The following is a 24,907-nucleotide window of genomic DNA, read 5'->3' as shown; positions in this document are numbered from 1 at the left end:
CCAAACAAGCCCTTGATATGCAAAATTCCAGTTTAGCTATTGCTATGCTGGCAAACTATGTAGGAACTCGATTTCAGAGAACTTGAGTATGGGTCAAAACTTGATTTCATGAACTTTGAGTACTGAAAAAGTGATAAATTGCTAAATATTTTCGAAACAGTGCTAGATTGCCACAAAGAGCATCATAAAGAAAGTGATATTTGGCCAGTTTCACCGTTTACGCAGTCTGAACTAAAAAAAAAAAAAAAAAAAAGACTTTTCGTTCGTTGGCCTTGTGGCCCGGACAACTACAAAGTGCAAAACCTTACAAAGCGACATAGACAAAGGAAAGCAAATAGATCGCCCTCAGGCGACCAATTCAATTCCAAAAAAAAAAACGAAACCCAAACAGGCAGCTTTCCTCCACGAATGACAAATCTGATCTGATCTGATCTCGAAATGTCGTCGACGTCGTCGTCGTCGTCGATGTTTGTGGAACTGGAAGACTTCGGTCAGACGGTAGACCTGACTCGGCGGATCCGTGAGGTTTTGTTGAACTACCCGGAGGGTACGACGGTGCTAAAGGAGCTCATTCAGAACGCCGACGATGCAGGCGCCACCACCGTCCGACTCTGCCTGGACCGCCGTGTCCACCCTTCCCAGTCCCTCTTGTCCGACTCCCTCGCCCAGTGGCAAGGCCCCTCACTCTTGGCCTTCAACGACGCCGTTTTCACCGAGGACGATTTTCGTAGCATTTCCAGGATCGGTGGGAGTGGTAAGCACGCCCAGCCCTGGAAGACCGGCCGATTCGGGTATTCTCTCGCAATTCTTTCTTTCAACTCAGATTTACTTTCTTTTTTTGATCCTCCTCCAAAATGTGATTAGATTACTGTCCGTCCAGTTCCAGTAGCTAGCTTACTCACTTACTTTTACAAAATAGCAATGGCAATAATCAAGAAGAAAGTTCCAATCCATGTGGTCCGGTCCGGTCCAATAAGACTCATCTACTATTATATTATTTAGGACTGAATCAAGATTCATGAATTGAGAGCTTCCCTGGCTATGGCTAACGCTCCCCAATTATTCGACTAAATAAATGGTTTGAAATCAATGCTCCTACTTTATTTATTTTGGGATGAGGCCAACAAAAATTGCTTTTTCATTAAAAGCCCAAAAAGTATTCGTTACATCTTCTTTTATCACTTCCCATCTCAAAAAGTTTTAAAGAAAGCAATAGATTAGAGAAGTCATTAGGGATTGACACTTAATTACCATTTGAGTTTTTTTAATTGTGTCGTCTAAGACTTCATCTTTTGTTGAATTGTCTCTCTAACCAAAATGTATCTACACTATCCTGGGTCTTGAAAAATAATCCTCCTAACTGATGCCTCCATACTTCTGTTTCCTTATTAACTGAATGATCAATCAAACCAATCAGGTTTGTGGAACATTCTCTCTTTTCATAAGAAGTAGGGCCATTTATCTGTCCAATCCCTGTAAGGGAATTGCTACTACCTACTAGCACCTCAGGCCTACTAATGGGACAAGTGGAGAGTCTTCCAGCAAGTCTCCTTAGATTTGACAAGTGGAAACACTTGGAACCCTCATCTCTCATATTCATTCACTGTGATAAAGAGCTTATTTTTGAAATTGGGTTAGAGATATGAATTGGGTTTTGACTATTGGTTAATCTAGTCACTAACTATTGGATGAGCTTTCGGGAAAAAAAAAAAACCATTATTTTTTAGTTGGAGTAGTAAGCAAAAATGCATGAAAAAATATGATATTGAAAGAAATAGCACAAAGTTTTATTACTTAAGCAGAAGAAAACAATGTTGTTTTATTTTATTTTTATTTTTGTTGTATATATAGTTATATATAAGATAGGTTGTAATATTATATATCAAAAGGTACCTATTGAAAGGTCATAACCCTTCAAATTGGATATACCAAAAAATGTCTATTAAAAGGTCATAACCCTTCATATTGGATATACCAAAAGGTGTCTATTGACTGAAAATGTACCTATTGAGTATTGAATGAAAAAGTGCCTATTGACCGAAAATGTGTCTATTGACCGAAAATGTGCCTATTGAATGAAAAAGTCCCTATTGACTGAAAATGTGCTTATTGAAAAATGAAAAGGCACAACTGTTTAGTGTTTTTAAATATATACGTGGCATAAATTTATATAGCCAGATGATGCAATAAGGAGTGGCAAAAAAAAAAAAAAAAAGTCAAACGTTTCACTTTTATATTATATATAGATAGATGGGGTTCTGCCAAGATTTTCTACCTATGCGTTTCAACTTCCTCCACTGTTGTTGCTTTTCATCTTTTTGATCATTGGTTGAGTTTGCTTTTTGTGATGTTACAGTGCTGTCCCTCGCCTTTCAACACCGCTGCGTAAGAAAATGTTTTTGGAGGAAGGAATTATCATCCTTTGTATTTAGGGACTTATAAAAAGTTTTAACTTAATATCCATGGCTTCTGGCTGGAGTAACCAAATCACTATATCCTATTTACCTCCACCACATCTAATATGTTTCCACATGCCTACCTCATGAGTTGCTTACTTTTCTGAGCATCATCCTCCACATGAACTCCCATGCCGCTGTAACCATTGCCCTAATAGGGCTTTGAAAAACCAAAAGATTTTCCATTACTTATCAGCCAAAAAAAAAAAAAAAAAATGAAAAGATTTCTGACACCCAATCCCCATATTTAATAGGGGCACAAACCATATTCTAATTTACATAGGTGATATTTAAATTTATTGCCAACACCTCCTCACAGAGAATCCTGTTGTACTAATTTCTTGAAGTCTATCTGCTATATCAACAGGTGGAGGAAAAAAAGAGATTTTTTTTAAGCTATAGCTAATATGCTCTTAATTAAAGTTTCCTACTTCCTCCTTAAAAAAAAAAAAAAAAGTGTTTCAACCTCCTGTGATTCTTACAGCTTGTCAATCTTCTATCCAAAAGAGAGAGAAGTACTGCCGGTCTTTATCTTATATATGTGAAAACTCAAAATGTTTTTTAATGCACTATTTTACCATAGCCCCGATAAATGTTTGGTTTTGTTTCTGGATGTCAGAATCGGTTGACTTGTGCTACTTATGTTCCATCTCTAGTACTAGATATTATCTTATTACAGCCTAATATTGGTGTAATTTCTGGGATTTGAATATTTCTTCTTACTTAATTTTGATGATTTGCCTTTCTAGGGTTGGCTTCAACTCGGTGTATCATTTAACTGATCTGCCTTCGTTTGTCAGTGGCAAGTATGTGGTATTATTTGATCCTCAGGGTTTTTACCTTCCTAAGGTTTCTGCAGCCAATCCCGGAAAGCGAATTGACTATGTTAGTTCTTCAGCCATATCACTGTATAAAGACCAATTCTTTCCATATTGTGCTTTTGGTTGTGACATGAAAATGCCTTTTGCTGGAACTTTATTCCGTTTCCCTTTGAGGAATGTAGATCAAGCAGTCAGAAGTAAGCTCTCGAGGCAAGCATACTCAGAAGATGATATCTCTTCCATGTTTGTTCAGCTGTATGAGGAAGGAGTGTTCACACTACTCTTTCTCAAAAGTGTTATGTGCATTGAAATGTATGTGTGGGATGTTGGAGAACCTGAGCCAAGGATGCTTTATTTGTGCTCAGTGAGTTCTGCAAACAATGATACTGTTTGGCATCGGCAGGCATTACTGAGGTTATCAAAGTCAGTTAATTCTACCAATGGTGAGATGGATGCCTTTTCATTGGACTTCTTGAGTGAAGCTACAATTGGAACCCAATGTGAGAAGAGGATGGATAGTTTTTATATAGTGCAAACGATGGCTTCAGCATCTAGTAGAATTGGTTCTTTTTCTTCTACTGCATCGAAAGAATATGATATTCACTTGCTGCCATGGGCATCAGTTGCAGTATGCACATCAGATGATTCATTGAATGTAATTCTCAATATTCAGTCTTCTTATTGCAAACATCTCTCTCTCTCTCACACACACACACACACACACACTCAAAGTGACATATAGAATGTCTCAATTTGGTGCAATTTTGGCTAGTTGTTTGGGTACAAGTTTGAGCCTTTTTCAAATACAAAGCTATATATTTTAGGCTTAGTTGCCATGTTATATGCATCTGTCCTACATGAATGTGAACCTTTTGGAAATCTTTCAATTCTAATGAGAAGACATTGGATGAGTTAAAGGTTTTATGCCAACGTAGTCTTTTGGAGTGTTCTCGTTGTTGGGGTTTTACTGATTGTTCTTATCTCTCTGAGTTTATGTCTTCCCTAGCTTAGTTTCCTGATTACTCTTTTTGTTGTGCTGTTTGTTCTATTTTATCTTGTTGTTCATCATCATGAACAACTTGTATTTTTCATTATTTACTCATTAATAATAGTTTTCTAATTACCTGTATATATAAAAAAAAAATCTTATACACTGTTACCATCCTATAGGATTTTGGAACTTTTTAACTGTTTATCTTGTGTTGCAATCTAATTGCTGTTTTTTAGGGCAACTGTATATCTTGTGCATTGTTTCAATCTAATTGACTTTAGATTGATTGTACAAGCTGTGTATAATGCCTCTTAGTAATTTAAATATATACAGTTATCTTATATATCATATCTTTCTACCCCTGGTTTTTACTTTGGTTGTTTCAATTGCCTTAATGGTTTGCCATTTGGCTTATGGTTTAGCAAGTAAGAGCATTTGATGAAGCTGTCCTGTGAAACTTTAGAGGATGTTTTCTTTCATTTGTTTATGAAGACTATGATGTTGTGCAATGAAAAGAAGAATGAGAAACCAAATGATGTATCCTCCCCTCGTAAGTAATGGATTCAATCCAGCAAGGGAAACTCTGTTTAACTCCTCTCACCTTCCCCCGTCTCAATTGCTTCCCCCCCCCCCCCCCCCCCGGCCGTGGCGGCGGGGATCCAACTCCTTCCCAAAAAAAAAAAAAAAAGGAAAAATGGGAAATATATCATGGATGTATTTATTTCAATGTGATACAAAAGTGAGATGTCTAAAACAATTCAAACAGGAAATGTGTGTACTAGTTAGGTATGCTTTAAAATTTTATTATTCGTGCTAGTTTTGCATGGTAGTGTAATTGAGCTTTTGCCTTTTATGACATCCATTTTAAAGAGCCTGATGCTTTTGGATAAGAGTTGATCCTCATGATTAATTCTCATTGAGAGTGGTCATTTTATTTCTTTCTTTTCTTTTCCTTTTCTCCCATGAGATTGGCCAAAGGTACTTTGGGAAAGCCTTTAGAGAAAGATGGCAACAGTATGTCTTTCCTTTACTGTTATTAAACATCTTGGCTGAAGTTTAATAAAAAACTTGCTCGGTTGGGTGTGCTAGTGCCAGGTCTTCTTGTTCCACTCACTGGCTGATTCACTAGTCTGCCATATAAGCTGGAGAGGATGACGTGGGCTGGTTTTTGGATTGCGTTAAACCTGTTGAGTTAAGCTTGAAATATTAGTTCTATGAATTACCTGTGTCATAGGGAAGAAAACTTGTATTGCATGATTACTTATATAATAAAAAAATCTACTTAGAATCTCCAAATGTCTTCTCAAAAAGTGGCAATCCCCTTGCCTGTGCTAATATAACACCATTTTTTTTTTTTTTACAATTGCCTGGTGCACACTCCACTAGCTTGAAATATCTCTTTTGTCTACAAGTATTTGTTTCTAATTCAATTTTTATATTTATTTACAACAATTATATTGCTTTTCAATTTTCCCGACTATTTATTTACATTTGCTTGGTGCATGCTCAACTTAATCTGTTAGTTCAGGTTTCCTGAGTTAAGTTTGTTCTTGTGGAGCTTATTTCTAAGAGTTTAGTTTAGAAGGTTGATTTTTTCTGTCTTAATGCTCCACTAGCCTGATATATCTTTTTTGTCTACAAGTATTTGCTTCTAATTCAATTTTTATATTTATTTACAACAATTATATTGCTTTTCAATTTTTCCAACTATTTATTTACATTTGTTTGGTGCATGCTCAACTTAGGCTGTTAGTTCAGGTTTCCTGAGTTAAGTATGTTCTTGTGGAGCTTATTTCTAAGAGTTTAGTTTAGAAGGTTGGTTTTTTCTATCTTAATATTCTTGTTATTTTATGTGCATGTTTGTGGGGTTAACCGGCCAATTACTATTGAAAAAATCCACAACTTACTGCTTTTAGTTAGTTATTTTCTTGTTTTGGATCTCTTTTTTCTTTTCTTCCCCTCCCTTTTCCTCTTCTTTTTTCACCTATATTCAAAGAAATTCTCATATAATTACTATGATTTTTAACAGAGTAATGTTCTAAAGCGTGGCCAGGCATTCTGTTTCCTTCCACTACCTGTAAGAACTGGATTGACTGTCCAAATTAATGGGTACTTTGAGCTCTCATCTAACCGTCGTGGCATTTGGTATGGGGCTGACATGGACAGAAGTGGGAAAATCCGTTCTATCTGGAATAGGCTTCTTTTAGAAGATGTTGTGGCCCCCACTTTCACACAATTGCTGCTTGGTGTGCGAGGGTTGCTAGGTCCAACAAATTTGTACTATTCTTTATGGCCCAATGGTTCTTTTGAAGAGCCATGGAATGTTTTGGTCAAGCAGATATACAGAAACATTCGTAATGCTCCTGTTTTGTATTCTGAACTTGAAGGTGGAAAGTGGGTTTCACCGGATGAAGCTTTTCTATATGACGATGAATTTAGTAAAAGTAAGGAACTCAGTGAGGCCCTGGTGCAGCTAGGAATGCCTATTGTTCATTTACCCAATATTTTATTTAATATGCTTCTCAAAGATGCTTCTGATTTTAAGCAGAAAGTGATCACTCCTGACGTGGTACGCCATTTTCTTAGGGGATGCAAAACTCTTGTTTCTTTAGGCAAACCTTACAAGCTTGTACTCTTGGAATATTGTCTTGAAGACATAGTAGATGATGAAGTTGTTACATATGCATATAACCTACCATTACTTCCTTTGGCAAATGGTGATTTTGGATTATTGTTGGAAGCTTCAAAAGGAATTTCTTATTTTGTTTGCAGTGAGTTAGAGTACATGTTACTTCAGCAAATTTCTGATAGAGTAATTGATCAGAATATTCCTCTCAATATACTGAATAGACTTTCTGGTGTTGCACGGTCATCAAGGTCAAATCTTGTTTTTTTCAGTGTTAATTATTTCCTTCAGTTATTCCCTAAGTTTGTACCTGCTGACTGGAAATATAAAAGTAAAGTGTTATGGGACCCAGATTCTTGTTGTAATCATCCAACTTCATCATGGTTTGTGTTATTTTGGCAATATCTTCAGAATCAGTGTGAGAACTTATTGTTGTTTGGTGATTGGCCTATCTTGCCATCCACATCTGGGCACCTGTACAGAATTTCTAGACAATCGAAACTGATCAATGCAGTAAAACTTTCCATTGAGATGCAAGACATACTTGTTATGATTGGATGTAAGATACTAAGCCAGAATTATGGAGTTGAACACCCGGATTTATGTCACTATGTATGTGATGGTGATGCTGCAGGTGTTTTGGAATCCATATTTGATATTGTCTCTTCAGAGGTTGGCAGCATAGTGCAAACTATTCATATTCTGGGAGTAAAAGAGAGGGATGAACTTCGTGGATTTCTTCTTGATCCAAAATGGTATGTTGGAGAATGCATGGATGATTCCAACATAAAAAATTGCAAGAAGCTTCCTATTTATAGAGTCTATGGTAGAGGATCTGCTCAAGATTTCCAATTTTCTGATCTAGAAAATCCTCAAAAATATTTACCACCATTAGATGTCCCTGAATACTTTTTGGGAGGTGAGTTCATTGTTGGCTCTTCAACTGGTGAAGAAGAGATTCTGTTGAGGTATTATGGAGTTGAGAGAATGGGGAAGGCGTATTTCTATAGACAACAGGTGTTCAATAGAGTCAGGGAGTTGCAGCCTGACATTCGTGACAGCATCATGCTCTCTGTTTTGCAAAACCTACCACAGTTGTGTGTTGAGGACTCATCTCTTAGGGAATGCTTGAGAAGTTTGGAATTTGTCCCAACCTGTAGAGGTGCTCTAAGGTGTCCTGATGTGCTGTATGATCCTCGTAATGACGAATTATATGCATTACTTGAAGACTCTGATAGTTTCCCTTATGGTCCTTTCCAAGAATCTGGCATTTTGGACATGCTACTAGGTTTGGGCCTTAGAACATCTGTATCTCCCGAGACAGTTATACAAAGTGCTAGACAGGTAGAACGATTAATGCATGAAGATCAGCAAAAGGCACATTCAAGAGGCAAAGTACTCCTCTCCTACTTAGAAGCTAATGCTATGAAGTGGCTACCCAGTTCAGCAAATGATGATCAGGGAACAGTGAACAGAATGTTCTCACGAGCTGCAACTGCATTCAGACCTCGCAACTTTAAATCTGACCTTGAAAAGTTCTGGAGTGATCTGCGGATGATCTGCTGGTGCCCAGTTTTAGTTTTTGCGCCTTTTCAAGCGTTGCCATGGCCTGTTGTGTCAGCCATGGTTGCTCCCCCCAAGCTTGTAAGATTGCAAACAGACTTGTGGATTGTTTCTGCTAGCATGCGAATACTGGATGGAGAATGCTCTTCCACAGCACTATCGTATAGCCTTGGATGGTCTTCTCCACCAGGTGGAAGTGTGATTGCTGCACAACTACTTGAGCTTGGAAAAAATAATGAGTTGGTGAAAGATCAGGTTCTTAGGCAGGAATTAGCCATGGCAATGCCAAGAATATACTCAATATTGACAAGCTTGATTGGCTCAGATGAGATGGACATTGTAAAGGCTGTTCTTGAAGGTTGTCGTTGGATATGGGTGGGAGATGGATTTGCAACAATGGACGAGGTAGTCCTGGATGGCCCACTTCATTTGGCTCCATATATACGTGTTATTCCTGTTGATTTAGCAGTTTTCAGGAATTTATTTTTAGAACTTGGCATTCGAGAACTGTTGAAGCCCAGTGATTATGCTAATATCCTGTTTAGAATGGCAGTGAAAAAGGGTTCCACTCCTCTTGATCCACCAGAAATCAGAGCAGCCATACTGATTGTGCAGCATCTATCTGAAACTCATTTCCGTGACCAGCAAGTTAAGGTCTATTTACCTGATGTTTCAGGCAGACTATTTCCTGCCAGTGACTTGGTTTATAATGATGCCCCCTGGTTGCTTGACTCAGAAGATCCTGATAGCTCATTTCACGGTGTGTCAAATTTGACATTAAATGCAAAGAGAACAGTTCAAAAATTTGTTCATGGGAACATATCCAATGATGTTGCTGAGAAACTTGGTGTCTGCTCCCTTCGTAGAACCTTGCTAGCTGAAAGTGCTGATTCAATGAATCTGAGTTTGTCTGGAGCTGCAGAAGCTTTTGGACAACATGAAGCTTTGACGACTAGGCTTAAACATATACTTGAAATGTATGCAGATGGACCTGGGATTCTATTTGAGCTGTTGCAAAATGCGGAGGATGCAGCGGCTTCTGAGGTGATCTTTCTCTTGGATAAAACTCAATATGGAACTTCTTCTGTTCTCTCTCCTGAAATGGCAGATTGGCAAGGCCCTGCATTGTACTGTTTTAATGACTCTGTTTTCAGTCCGCAAGATCTTTATGCAATCTCACGCATTGGTCAGGAAAGTAAACTAGAGAATCCTTTTGCAATTGGAAGATTTGGGCTAGGTTTTAATTGTGTCTATCATTTTACAGATATCCCCACATTTGTTTCTGGGGAAAACATCGTTATGTTTGATCCTCATGCTCATAATTTACCTGGGATCTCCCCGTCCCACCCTGGCCTACGAATTAGATTTGTGGGTAGAAGAATTTTGGAACAATTTCCTGATCAATTTTCTCCATACTTGCACTTTGGTTGTGATTTACAGCATCCATTTCCTGGTACATTATTCCGTTTCCCACTTAGGACTGAGAGTGTTGCTTCCCGAAGCCAAATAAAGAAAGAAGCATATGCTGCTGAAGATGTCATCTCTCTTTTTACTTCTTTTTCTGAGGTTGTGTCTGATGCTCTGCTTTTTCTGCGTTTTGTGAAAACTATCTCTGTTTTTGTGAAGGAGGGACCTGGACATGAAATGCAGCTTATACATCGTGTGGACAAACGCTGCATTAGTGATCCTGAAATCCAATCCAATGCACTACAGGACATGTTCAGCTTTATTAATGGAAAACAGCATAGTGGGATGGATAAAGATCTGTTCCTGAAGAAATTGAGCAATTCCATGGATGGAAATTTGCCATATAAATGGCAAAAGATTGTTACTACAGAGCACAGTTCATCTGGCGATGTATCGCATTGTTGGATGACCACTGAATGTATAGGTGGTGGGCGAGCTAAAAGCTCTTCTGTAGCATCTAATGATAAGTTCCATAATTTCATCCCTTGGGCATGTGTTGCTGCATATTTACATTCTGTCAAGGTTGATAAGAAATTGAATGTCCCAAAGACAGAGGATTCTTTTACTCCTGATTTGTTTCAGCTTCCTACAGCTTCCACTCAAAACAGGAAGGATTTTGAAGGCCGTGCCTTCTGTTTTTTACCACTGCCAATTAGCACTGGTCTTCCAGCACATATTAACGCTTATTTTGAATTGTCTTCAAATCGTAGGGACATCTGGTTTGGTAATGACATGGCAGGTGGTGGAAAAAAACGGTCAGACTGGAATATTTACATCCTTGAAGATGTTGTTGCCCCTGCTTATGGTCATCTGCTTGAGAAAGTTGCACTGGAGATTGGCCCTTGTGATTTGTTCTTTTCATTATGGCCAACAACAGGATTAGAACCTTGGGCATCAGTTGTACGGAAACTCTACAATTTTGTTGCTGATTTTGGTGTTCGTGTATTATTTACCAAAGCTAACGGGGGGCAGTGGATTTCAACCAGGCAAGCTATCTTTCCTGATTTTACTTTCCACAAGGCACATGATCTTGCTCAAGCATTGTCAGATGCTGGTCTACCTCTTGTAATTGTTTCTCAGCCACTGGCAGAGAGATTTATGGAATTTTGCCCTACATTGCATTTCCTTACACCACAGTTCTTAAGGACTTTGTTGATTCGGAGAAAACGTGGATTTATGGACCGGAATGCAATGATATTGACCCTTGAATATTGCTTGCTTGACTTAAAAGTACCTATTCAGTTTGATAGCCTGTGTGGTTTACCATTGTTACCTCTTGCCGATGGTTCATTTACAACATTTGACAAGAAAGGTTTTGGTGGAAGAATCTATATTGCACAGGGGGACGAGTATGGTCTTCTCAAGGATTCAGTTCCAAATCAACTAGTAGATGGCAGAATCCCTGAATTAGTTCATGGGAAGCTATGTGACATAGCCTTTGGTGAAAACTCAAATATTTCCTTTCTATCATGCCCTCTGCTGGAGAAACTCTTTTTGAAATTACTTCCAGCAGAGTGGCAGCATGCAAAACAGGTCACTTGGACCCCCGGGCATGAGGGCCATCCAAGTTTAGACTGGATAAAACTTCTGTGGGGTTATCTGAAGTCATCGAGTGATAACCTCTCTGTGTTTTCTAAGTGGCCTATTCTGCCTGCTGGGAGTAATTTTCTCTTGCAACTAGTTGAAAATTCAAATGTAATTAAAGATACTGGGTGGAGTGAGAACATGTCCTCTCTGTTGCTGAAAGTAGGATGTCTATTCTTGAGGCGTGACCTGCCAATAGATCATCCACAGTTGGAAAGGTTTGTGCAGCCACCAACGGCAACTGGAATATTAAATGCGTTTCTGGCAATTGCTGGTAAGCCAGAGAACATTGAGGGGCTTTTTGATGATGCATCAGAAGGGGAGCTGCATGAACTTCGGAGTTTTATTCTTCAGTCCAAATGGTTCTGTGAAGAGCAAATGGAAAACATACATATTGAAATCATCAAATGCCTACCTATGTTTGAGTCGTATAGAAGTAGAAAGCTAGTAAGTTTGAGTAAACCTATCAAATGCCTTAAACCCAGTGGTGTACGTGAGGTTCTTTTGAATGATGAATTTGTACGCACAGAATCAGAAAAGGAAAGAATCATTTTAAGAAGGTATTTGGAGATTAAAGAACCCTCTATGGTGGAACTCTACAAAGATTATGTGCTCAACCACATGTCTGAGTTTGTTTCACAGCAGGAAGCATTTACAGCCATTTTACATGATGTGAAACTTTTGATTGAAGATGATATTACTATCATACCTGTACTTTCTGCAACACCTTTTGTTTTGGCAGCAAATGGATCTTGGAAACAACCATCCAGGTATTATATTTTATGAAATTATTGATTCTAGAATATTAAATTTTTGTATCTATGTAGGTGGTAGTGCTTAGTTGAACCTTTGTTTGGCCTCTATTTTTCTTCCTATTCCATTCAGAAGTCAGAACATTAGAACCAAGTGGGTTCCTACATCATATAGTAATAAACTAATAATGTTCAATATGTGTTACTTTTGTAAGGAACCAACCTGGTTTTTTGTGCAGCAACCAATATTCTTTGCCAGCGAGTTAGCTTATTTATGCATGTGTTCATGTGAATGTTTTTAATAAACGAAATTCTCAATAAATTTTTAACATTTGTCAGTTGAATACTTTTGAATTGAATCATACTTTGAAAATAAAATAATTCTGGATTGACATTTATGTTTTTTATATTAGGTTAGGAGTAGTTCTTGCTTTTGTGGGTTCATCACTGGGTTGCCCTATTTTGAGACGAAAATGAAAGAAATATTCTATTTATGTCCTCCCCAATCCCCCTCCCCCCTCCCCTTCAAAAAAAAGAAAGTAAATCCTGCTATAATTTCTCTAATCAATTTTGCCGTACTCACTATTATGTTAAAAAGAGACATGAAATAATCCGCTCACCTTTTAGAGGGGTATATCTTCTTCCCTCTTGCCAATCATTTCTCCATTCTTAAATTATGCCAACAGTTAAGCTAAATGTTATAGGTAGGGAGGGAGCTCACGTTACGGCCTAGAACTCTAGCTAATGCCTTCACTTCTAGAGCTGCCCCCACTAGCTCGATTTCACCCTTACTGAGGTTCAACCTTGATCCTGTAATAACCTTTTCTTTGTTTATTTAATAATTTTTTTGATACCTGATCCTGTAACAACCTCAACATATAATAAAACACATCGCAGGCTTTGACGTGCTTCAGTCATCTCATGTCAGATTAATACTCCTTTGATCCTTTGATTATTTCCCTACATTAAGGACTTCTAGTGGAAGGTTGAGTAACTCATGTTCATTAAGTTGAACGCTTTGGCTTGTGAGAAAGTTTGCCAATTCCATCTTTCTCTTAGAAATTGCAACCTATTGAAGTTAGGGGTGTTAGTGCCCGTTTGGTTCAGCGTTTTTGGGGAAAAAAATACCTTTGCAATTTCAAAATGGGATTTTTTTACTTTTATTTTTATTTTTTTTCATTTTTGGGTATTTGGTAAGATTTCCAAATTGCACCTTTTCAAATCGCAAACAACCAAAAAGTGCTTTTTGGTATTGGACCATCAAGGTGGAATTCCAAAACGCACGGTTGCATTCCATGTGACTGTTGATTATTTTGCATATTGTCCCTGTATTACCCTTAGCTTTTTTTTGAATCCCCAATTTTACCCAAGTCTTTAACAGCAAAAAATACAGTCAATAAAAGAGACTCATTGGGCGGAGTGAGAGAGTTGAAAGTTGTGATGCCAAAATTTGATTGATTGTGTGATGTGTGTGGGTGTGTGATAAGTCTCACATCGGGTATTTGCTAAGTAGATTTGGGTTTTATTAATAACTAAAAGGTGTCTCAATTGTGACTATTCCTTTTGAGGTATAGTGCAGATGTGGTTAGCGCTTTTCTTTGGGTCGTTACTTATGGTATCAGAGCCGGTCTGGTAACCCTGTGTGGGCTCGGAGACACTATCCATCAAAGTGGGCCCTAACGAGGACGTTAGGGATTTAAGTGGGGGAGATTGTTATGTCCCAATTTGATTGACTGTGTGATGTGTGTGGGTGTGTGATGAGTCTCACATCGGGTATTTACTGAGTAGATCTGGGCTTTATTAACAACTACAAGATGCCTCAATTGTAACTAGTTATTTTGAGGTATTGTGCAGATGAGACTAGCACTTTTTATTGGGTCATTACAAAAGTGGCGGCATAGTGGAGGAAATCGTTGGAGATGGAAGGTCGGATTGGAGTTGTAAAGGCTGAGACTTGATTTGTGGGTTTGGTTGAGGATGTCATGGTGGGTTTTATGTGTGAGATTGAAAGATAAGGCTTGTAACCATGGCATGATGGAGCTTATGAGGGTGGAGTATTACTTTTGTGTTGGTGGCTTGGTGCTGCAGTGCTGCTCTTCATTTGGTGACAGAGAGAGAGGAAGAGAGAGACTTGTGTGGCTGTGTATGTGTGTGGAGGGGGAAAGTGAAGAAGAGGAAAATAAGAAGATGAGGATGAAGTGAAAGAGTGGATCTATGGATGAGAAAAAGAGAGAAGGAAAAAGAAAAAAAAAAAAGAAGAAGAGGTTTTGGGTTTTGTAGTTAAGCAACGTGAAAGACATGCATTAGCAAAAAAAACAAACATGGGCACATCAAATTTAAAACATGAAATTTAATTACAAATTTAAAAGGAAAAAAAAAAAAAGCTATAAACTATTTCACAACTTCTTTGTTACAATTGTGATGTGGCATAGTGGGAGTGGTAGAGAAAAAATTGTGGGTCCATGAGAAAGTGGTAGACAACCACCCATAGTTTGTCACATTAGAGTTGTGAAAAAAAATTGTGAAATAATTTGTAGTCCTAGAAGAACCACTCAATTTAAAAGATATGTATTAATAAAATTCTATTTTAAAGAGATTCATTCTACCAATATTATTGGTTTTTAACTTTTAAGATAATAATTTTTTTTTTCATTATGAAAAATGCAAATCCACTTACTATTTTACAAAATCTTTTATTAAGAGAGTCATTTATTATTACCATGAAGTCATTAATTATTATTATTATTATTATTATTATTATTACTAAGAAGATAAAATCACATGAATGAATTCTTAAAAAAAAAAAAAAAAAAAAAGAAAAGAAAAGAAAAGAACACAGTATAAAGAATTCCTTATATAATATGTATAGTTTGGTAATTTATATCTTAAACCACAATTTTGATAAGTGCTACCTAACACCCAGCTTTTTCAAAAAACAATTTCTGATAGCTTTTACCAAACACTATGCTCTTAAAAAAAACAAAATTTCATACTGCACTTTTTAAAACTACAATTTTTTTCAAAATGCTTAACCAAACACACCCTTAATTGGTCTGTGCACCAGTTTTGGGGGAGTTTTTTTCCCCATCACTTTTACCTAGTCCGTTTTCCAAAATGCCAAACCACTACTGTGCTGCGGAGGTCTCATAGTTGAGTTTCATGTGGTGGCTTACGTTGGTACAGTGGGTTGGTGGCCATGGAAGTAAGAGAAGTAAAAATGGGACTGCATATAAAACACATTAAAGAGTTGGTGACTGCCTGTCATAGGTCAAATTGAGGAATTTGTCTACATGTGGATGTGGTGGGTTGAGGTTTAGGAGGATTTGTGGAAATATAATTTAGAGTTGCTGAAGAAAAGAGTTATGGGTTGTGTGACTGATCAAGTAAAAAGTTATGGGGTTGTGTTAGGAACTAAAAGTTGGTTTGATGAGTTATTTGATGGCTATTTGGAAGAAAAAAAAAGTGATTTTTATGGTGTTTAGGTGCTTTATGAACAGTACCATGAGAGGGAGAAGAAGAAAAGAGATTGAAGGCCAACATGTCTCAATGTTCGAAGTACTCAATAATTTTATTAATTAACTTTCATCTACTTTGAATACATTGGGCACAAATATATATAAAGATACTTTCTTGTAGACTAGTACTTTGACCAGTAAACTAAAACCTAATAAAATGATAACTTGGACCCAAAGAAAATAAACCTAAGATACTGAGGATCTCCTAGAAGATACTAAGCTCAACTAAATTACCAACCCTAATTTGGGGTCAACTCTATTCTACTCCTCTCTCTCCTCCTCAATCCAAACGGACCCTCAATTAGCAAGAATTGCGGGAATTACAGATATGCCCCTGAGTATAAAATTGACCATAAGTAATAAAATAAAGCCCAAATAAAAAACTGTTTTAACCTTAAGTGACTCATACTTAGACCTTTAAAACCACACAACTTTATACTCCACAAGAGCAAAATTTTTACACCAATTATACTTTATACGTGGACCCCATAAAACCACTCATCTGTGGCGTAGGATCATAGCCATGAAATATGGGGAGGGAAAAGGGGGTTGGTGCACTAGAGCTAGTAGAAGGGCTCATGGTTGTGGGTTATGGTGGAGTATTAGTGAAGGGTGGGATACTGTCGCTAAATATTTCTCTTTTGTTGGGGGGGGGGGGGGATGGTTCTCGTATTCTTTTTTTGCATGATAAGTGGACTGGGGATGTTCTTCTTAAAATTCTTTATCCTCAGTTATTTTTTTGCTCAGCTAATAAGGAGGCCTGTATTTCTGAAGTGTTAAGCCCTCCAGTGGGTGATAATGACAGAGTATGGAGTTTAAGCTTTTATAGGGATTTCAATGATTGGGAGTTAGCGGCTTCCTACTCCCTACTTCATTTCATCCAAACCCGAATTCCTAGGGGTGGAGGGTGTGACAGGCTTTGTTGGGATCTTAATGGAAGTGGGAAGTTCGATATTTGGTCTTTTTATCATAAGATTCGAAATGCAGCTCCTTCCACTTTATCTTGGAAGGGCATTTGGAAAGCCAAGATTCCTAAAAGGGTGGCTTTTTTCAAGTGGACAACAACTCATGGTCAGATTCTTACTTTGGATAACCTTATGCTTCGTGGTCACTCTTTGGCGAATCGTTATTGTATGTGCTGTTGTAACGCGGAATCTGTGGATCACTTGTTACATTTTTGTTCGATAGCTCATTCTTTGTGGATGTATATGCTTCGGTTGTTTGGGATCGATTGGGTCATGCCAAGTTCAGTTGTGGATTTATTATTTTGTTGGTATAATTGGCTTGGGAAACATAGTTCTGATATTTGGAATTTGGTTCCATGCTATTTACTGTGGACCATTTGGACCGAATGGAATCGACGGTCTTTTGAGGATGAGGGGAAAACTGTGGTTCAGTTATTAGAGCTTTGCCAACGGACCCTCTTTGATTGGTCTCGTTGTTGGGGTTTCTCTGATGGTTCTACTCTTATGGATTTTCTTTCGTCTATTAGAATAGATTAGGGTCTACTTCTGTCTTTATGTTCCTTTTTCTTTCATTCACTATCGTGAACTCCTTGTATTTTTCTTGCTTTTCTTTTATTAATAATATTCTCTTCTTACTTATCAAAAAAAAAAAAGTTCTTGAATAGGCGAATTTACAAAGTAGGACAAAATTTAGGTACAGTACATTAGGTGCTGTTCCTTAGGTTACTCTTTTAAGATTCAGCCATGTGCCTACTTAACTAAAAAATATACTTCCATCCCATGATAAAAAATCTACATGGCTAAATCTTAAAAGTGGAACGTAAAGAAAAACACCTAAGTACTGTACCTAAGTCTTTCTCTACAAAGTAATAGCAAATTAATCTTCCATGGTTACAGATGTAGTAGTTGCAGATGTTAAATAAGACTAGAGGGTGAACCTTGGTGGACAAACCTGCTAAGGACGGTACAAATTGCAATATGGTGTTCTTGCTCCCTATCATTCTTTGAGCTTGAGATTGGTCTAGATTGTTAGGGAAGAGAGAGGTCAAAGGAGAGTCAATCTTAGGGAGGGGGAGGGGGAGGGGGTTGGTTGGTCGGTTTTTGTTGGGTTTCCAACACTCTTTCTTTCTGAATTGAGTGTTGTTTTGGAAAATTACCACCTCACTGCATAGCTATACTTGTTGGAAACCATCAGATTAGAGGTGTTTGTTTTGGTTTTCTCGGTTGGTGAAACAGTCCTAGTTGAAGTCACTCCTAGGCATCATGGTGGGTCCTTTTACCTTTTGACATTTCTTAGCTCCTTCAAGAGGTTTGGTTGTGCCCCATTGTCATTTAGGTCATAGATACAAGTATAACTTCAATCCAAGTTGTTCTCCACATTTCAGAAGAGGCAAGGAACTGAAAATACACCTTTTATGTATTCTACTATCTCTTTGTTTGTCCCACATCACTAAGGGTCCGTTTGGTTAGAGGGGTGGAAAAGTGGGAGTATAGAAAATGGAAGGAGGATGGAAAAGTGGGAGGATAGAAAATGGAAGGAGGATGGAAAAGTGGGAGGATAGAAAAGATTTTAATTTCCCTTATTTTTGTTTGGTTAGGAGTGAAAAAGTGAAAGGATAGAAAAAGTGAGTTTGCATAAATTTCCTCATATACTTTTGTTAAAAAATGATGTCCAATTAAAACAAAAAAGTGACAAACAACCCCCCAAAAAAAAAGCAATCACCCAATTATGTCCTCATTAAATAAAACAAAAAAGTAACACATTTATTTAGCAAAAAAATTGTGTATGTGCAAATGGATGAAGGACAAAAAAAAAAGGTAAATAAAGTAATTGGATGAAATGAAGAAGAAGGAAAATAAAAAAGTAATTTTCTTCTGTTAAGCAGCCTCATTTTCTTCCTTCAATTTTCTTTCTATTTTGGGGAAAAATCTTTTTGGTGGGCCTAGAGAGAAAACACCTGGGTCCCACAATTTATTTTCCTTTCTCCTCACCCAACCAAACGCACTCCAAAAAAGTTTTCCTGCCTATTTTCTTTTTAAAGTTTTCCATCCACCCTATTTCACCTTAAAACAAACACACCCTAACTAATTCCAGAGAAAGAAAATTTTATTTAATTTATTTTTGATTAATTTTAGAAGTCAATTTTGTTTTCATTAGTTAAATGGATATTATTTTGCCTCACTAGTCAATGGGGTTATTAGTATTTAATTTAATTTCTTAGTTTCAAGAATACATTTTTCATTCAATAATTGTTTTCATAAGTCAATTAGAATTAGGGATAAGATACAATAGTCTATTAAGGACAATATTGTACTCAAAAGTTACACAGTTTGCTTGATTAATAAAATTTTTGTGGAAATTTAAAATTTTCCCAGTGGTTTGGTGCTTATTTGAGCCAACCTTAGTGCTAATTCCTAGGTTAGTTTCCTCTTGCTTGGTGCTAATTCCAAGAAAGCTTAGGTGTTGATTCCTAGTTTATTTATTTATATATTCATTAAATCAAATTTTGGTGTTGCATCAGTTTTGGGTTTTGTCTGACTTCAAATTTTGGTATCAAAGCAAAAATCCAATTTTGTATTCAAGCAAAATTGTGGGTCAGAACCATATTCATAACCAAAAAAAAAAAAAAAAAAAGAAAGAAAAAAAGACAACAGCTCACTATCTAACAAGCTACCATCATCAAACCACATAATCCCATCCACCAAACAATCCGAGTCAAACCCCAAAACAACTTAGGGTCCATCAAATCCTATTCACCTTGTAACAAAAATTAGATCTTCAAAAAAAGAGAATGAAAATCCCTGTAGTTCGTCCCAACCTCCGCAAATTTTGGACTTAGTGTTGATTGCTAATGAATGCGTAGATAGTCGCCTAAGGTCCGACATACTAGGGGTGTTATGTAAGCTAGATTTGGAGAAGGCTGATGATAATGTGCATTGGAATTTCTATATATATATATGCTTTGGAAGTGTGGTTTTGGTCCTAGATGGAGGCTGGTTTCTTTCACAGCTCAAAAGGGTTGAGACAGAAAGACCCTTTGTTCCCTCTTTTATTCACCATCATTATGGAGGCGCTTGGTTTCTTTCACAGCTCAAAAGGGTTGAGATAGAAAGACCCTTTGTTCCCTCTTTTATTCACCATCATTATGGAGGAGCTTATCTGGATGCTAGAGAGAGCTGGAAGAGGCAATTACGTTTCAAGATTTTCAGTCGGTGGCTACTAGTCAGTTACTTATCTCACATTTTCTCTTTGCAGATGATACCTTGTCTTTTTGTGGGGCAAATCCAAAGCAAATTTGGCATTTGAAAGCAATCTTTATTCATATTATTTTTGGGTTGAAAATAAATTTGGGGAAATATGAATTGGTGCCGATTGGTGATGTGTTGAATGTAGAATCTTTGTGATGCAGGAGCAAAACCAAAATTATTTTAGGATTTATATTTTTAGATTTTTGTATTTATCTTATAGGAAATTGGGTAATTGTAGATTTTTATTTGGATAGGGATTAGGGGGCCGTTTGGTAATGTTGTTTTAGTAACGTTATTTGTATTTTTTGGAAATATGTGAGTAAAAAGGTGTGTGGAAATATGTGTAATGTTGTTTAAACATTGAAAATTGTTTCTCAAAACACCCTACCAAGCAGCCCCTAGATTTGAGATTAGATAGGGATTAGTATTTGAGTTTAGTTAGGATTAGTTTTGGTATGTTATTACCTTTCTCTTTATTTTCCGGTTCTAGCTCTATATAAGAGACTAGTTTATTTTTATTTTGGGAATAGACGTGATTAGTGAAATTTAGATTGGATATTTTCCAATAGTTAGGTGCTGACTCCTAAGAGTTTAGCTTGGTGCTAATTCCAAGCGACTTAAGTGTTGATTCTTAGGTTTATCCTTTACTTTTCTATTGTCCTTTTATTTTATTTTATTTTTCTATTAATTGTCCTGGATCACTTTGGTTTGAATTTCGAGATGCAAATTAGCTCAGCTACCCATGACATAGCTAGATCACCCCATAGGCTCTATGTTCAAAGCAAAGCTAGACAAGATGGAGATGCGGTTGGCTGGTTGGAAGAGGATGTTTCTTTCTAAAAGGGGCTAATGTTAATAAAGAGCACTTCGGATAGAGGTGTACATGGGTGTGGTTTGTGGAGAAGTATCAGAATGAGTTGGGAGGTTTTTAGCAAAACTATTCAGTTTGAGGTAGGGGTGGGGGATAGAGTGAAGTTTTGGACAAATCGGTGGTGTGGGGATTCACCATTCCATTCGACCTTTCCGGTTGTATTTGGGATTGCTTCCAATAAAGAAGCAACTATGGCCTCTTCTCATGAACGATTGGGGATAGAGGAACGGGGAAACTGGGATGTTCATTTCATTCGAAGGCCAAATGATTGGGAGATGGGTGTTGTGGATGAATTTCTTCGTACTTTGGGTTCTAATTTACCTCCAATTGAGAATGGAGACCGTATGAGATGGAAGTTGATGAACAATGGGGATTTTGATATCCGCTCTTTTTACAATAAGTTACGAGGTCCCTTGTTGATTATTTTTCCTTGGATACGTATTTGGAGGGTCAAGGCACCTCGGCGTGTTTTTTCTTTGTTTGGACTGCAGTTTGGGATAAGATTCTTACAGGTGACAATCTACAGGGTAGAGGGTTTGATTTTGTTGACTGGTGCATTATGTGTTGGTGTAATGGGGAAACGGTGGATCATCTGCTACTTCATTGTGGAAAGGCTTATTGGTTGTGGAGTTTGGTTTCTAGATCTTTTGGGATTTCATGGGTCTTGCCAAGATTAGTTGCAGATACTCTTTTTGGTCGGTGGAATTGGTTTGGAAAGCACTCGTCTAGCATTTGGAATTTAGTTCCGTCGTGCTTAATGTGGTGTATTTGGAGGGAGTGAAATTGGCGGACGTTTGAGGATATGGAAAGCTCCAACGACCAGCGCTTGCTTCTTTTAGTGGCTCTCTTTTTGACTGGTCTAGGGCTTGGGGACTCATCTTTAGTGATTCTCTCCCTTTGTTCCTTAGTTCTCTCCTTTGTAATTAGTATTTTCTTTGTTTTTATTTTTATTTTTTATTATTCTCTTTCTGTAATCTTTGACCTACCTTTTTCCTTTTTGCATGAAGTAGCTTTTTGAATATACATATTTATTACTTATAAAAAATAAAAAATAAAGAGCACTTTATCCAATCTTCCCAGTTATTTATTATCCTTATTTCCTATCCTGATGAGTCTTGCTTGGCATATTGAAAAATTACGAGATTTTTTGTGGGGAGGAAAGGGAGATGACTTTAAGTATTACCTGGTTGGTTGGAGGAGGTTTGTGAACCAATTCAAATTGGGGGGCTAGGCATTTGGGATTTGGTTCTATTCAATTAGGATTTACTTCAAAAATGGTTGTGGTGGTACACAATGGAGATGGATGCTTTGTGGAGAAGGGTAGTGGACATTGAAGACGGTAATATGTGGGGGATTGGTGCTCTAATGCTGTGCAAGGGACATATGGAGTATGTCTTTGGAAGAATATCAGAAAGGGGTTGATGGAGGAAAAATGGTGAAAATGAAAGCTACTTTAGAAAGCTAAGTTGCTTAGAGAAAAGAAAGAATGAACTAGCTCTTCAAGAGACACTGATGTAGGACAAATTAGGTATTTGTCTAACGTTTAGTTGTGGTGAGTTTAGGGTTAGGAAAGAAAAAGAAGAATTAGAGAGAAGTTACAGCTGTTTAGGGGCCGTGTGAACAGTAACCTTAGAAAGAAAGGAGAAAAAAAAGAGAAGAGAGAAGGGAGAAAGAAACAACAAAGGCCAACGTGCCCATTGCTCAAAACACTCAATTTTATTAATCAGCTCATTCTATTTTTTTTTGAATACATTGAGCACAATACATATAGATTCTTACTTGTACTAGTAGTAATAGGATTCCTACTAGTATTAAGACTACTAAGAAAACCTAATATTTACTGACTTGGATTCCAAGTAAATAAACCTAAGATACTTAGAATACCTTAGAAGATTTTAGACTCAATTAAATTACCAAAATACTCTTAATTCACAAGAATTGCAAAAATTACAGATTTGCCCCTTAATATAAAACTAACTATAATAAAAACCCAAATCAAAAACTGTTTTAACCCTAAAAGACTCATACTTAGACCAATAAAAGGGCACGACTTTCACTTGAATTAGACTTCACACGAGGACCCAAAAAAATAATTCTTGAATAGACGAATTTGCAAAGTTTTCATATTAATCTTCCATGACTCCATCAGACACACTCTTGGAATAATACCTCATAGGTAGAGATTTCTTGGATTCAAATTCAACTAGTTACAATGAGGGCAGCCTTGCTTATTTATAGATACATAAGCAAGCTGCTGATTGGCTAGAAAGTTAGTTACAAGAACCTACCGTGTGGCTGTCATGTGATTGGCCAAAGCCTAACAAACATCTCTAACTAACTGATAGGCTATTGCACTTATCATTACCAATCCATCAACTAACTTTCTGTTACAAGTGAAAGGAACTACTTACCATACAACATAAGCACTAGTAAACAACTAGCTTTAAAAATGATCAATTAGCTTTAAAAATGATCTGCATCAGGGGTGACAATTTCCATTGTTTTGTCGCTTTTAAGGTGGGGGATGGTTCTTGTATTACGTTCTGGTTTGATCCTTGCTGTGGAGAGAGTTCTCTAAAAGATATCTTCCTAGAACTATTAGGTGTTGCTTGCATTAAGGAAGCATCTGTGGCTGATCCTTTATCTTTTCTTAGGGGATGGTTTCCATTGGAATGTCAATTTTGTTTGACTGGTTCAAGATTGGGAGTTGGAGTCGGTTGCCTAGGATTTGATCTATTCTGGTTTGGTGAGAGGGAATGGAAGGGATTAGATTTGTTGGAAACTTTTCCCCATGGGGGTTTTCATCGTAGGTCCTATTATAAGATTTTATATTCCACTATTCAATCTTCTTTTCCATGGATGTCTCTTTGGAAATTGAAAGTGTCAATGAAGGTTAGCTTCTTTCTTTGGATTGCAGCTTTGGGGAGAATCTTAACCACCAATAATTTGTGGAAGCGTTGAGTAGTTGTGATGGATTGGTGTTGTATGTGTAAGAAGGATGGGGAGACTATTGCTTATTTACTTTTACATTGTCATGTAATTAGAGAGTTTGGACTATGGTATTCTCTTTATTTGGGGGTTATTGGGTTATGCCAAGTGGTGTTGTGGAAATTCTAGCCAGCTGGTTGAGCAAGCTTATTAGACGTAAATTTGTATTGATTTGGAGTATGATCCCCCATTGGAGTATGAGCAAGCTTGAGGTCATTCCTCTTTGTTTGATGTGGTGCATTTGGAAGGAGAGGAATAGTAGATGCTTTGAAGACTCTGAGCGTGCTATGCCTGACCTCAAGCTTCTCTTCTTCCGAACCTTACTTGAATGGTTCTCTGTGTGGAGAAACCATCCTTTTTCTATTTTGGATTTACTTGATTTTTGTAATTTTCGTTCTTGACTTGCTCCCCCTTGTATACTTCCTGTGTGCTTGGGTGTATCTTTTTATTATCAATGAATTCTTATTACTTATCAAAAAAAAAATGATCCCTCATTGTCTCATTTGGGGTATATGACGGGAGAGGAATGCTCGTACCTTTGAAGAAAAGGAGAGATCGACCCATGATTTGCAGCTGTCTTTCCTCCAGATTTTGCTAGAGTAGACAAATGTTTTGGGTGTTTTTAGTTTTAATTCTTTGGATGGTTTTCTTGATAGTTGTACTTTCTATGAACTAAGTTTTTGATGTTCTAGTGGTTCCTTAGTACACTACCAAGAAAACTTAGATGTGGATGGTGTCATGTTCACATGATTAACACGACACCATCCACATCTGTGTTCTAGTGGTTCATAGTTGTACTTTCTATGAACTACTTTGTTTCCTTGTATGATTTCTTAATTTTTCAATGTAGTTTTATTACTTTAAAAAAAAAAAAAAAAAAAAACTTCAACCAAATGAAGCCCACGTTGCTCAGCACTCATCATGACCCATAAAAACCTAGGCTTGCCTTGGTAATTATCTTCATTTGTCTTGTCACTGCCTGAGGACACATTGGAAATTGCCTTGTAGCATCGCTAAAATGTTTGCCACTTGTATTATCTTCTCATGAGGACGCATGGG

General features: G+C 37.3%; 1 protein-coding gene across 2 annotated transcripts in view; it reads left to right on the top strand.

The window, feature by feature from the left end:
• Positions 1–261: 261 nt before the first annotated feature.
• LOC126717973 (uncharacterized) overlaps positions 262–24,907 on the top strand; it is a 49,654-nt gene continuing 25,008 nt past the window's right edge. Inside the window, exons 1-3 of one of the 2 annotated variants that reach the window (XM_050419985.1) lie at positions 262–791; positions 3,206–3,932; positions 6,298–12,278. In XM_050419985.1, the coding sequence (XP_050275942.1) occupies positions 439–791; positions 3,206–3,932; positions 6,298–12,278 (7,061 nt within the window). In that variant the 5' untranslated portion in view covers positions 262–438. The remainder of the gene's footprint in view (positions 792–3,205; positions 3,933–6,297; positions 12,279–24,907) is intronic. The other variant, XM_050419984.1, reaches the window with a different exon arrangement.

This window comes from Quercus robur, chromosome 3 (genome assembly GCF_932294415.1).
Source record: "Quercus robur chromosome 3, dhQueRobu3.1, whole genome shotgun sequence".
NCBI lineage: Eukaryota > Viridiplantae > Streptophyta > Magnoliopsida > Fagales > Fagaceae > Quercus > Quercus robur.
The sequence above is the reverse complement of the archived record's forward strand: the minus strand, read 5'-3'. Positions and strand labels throughout refer to the sequence as shown.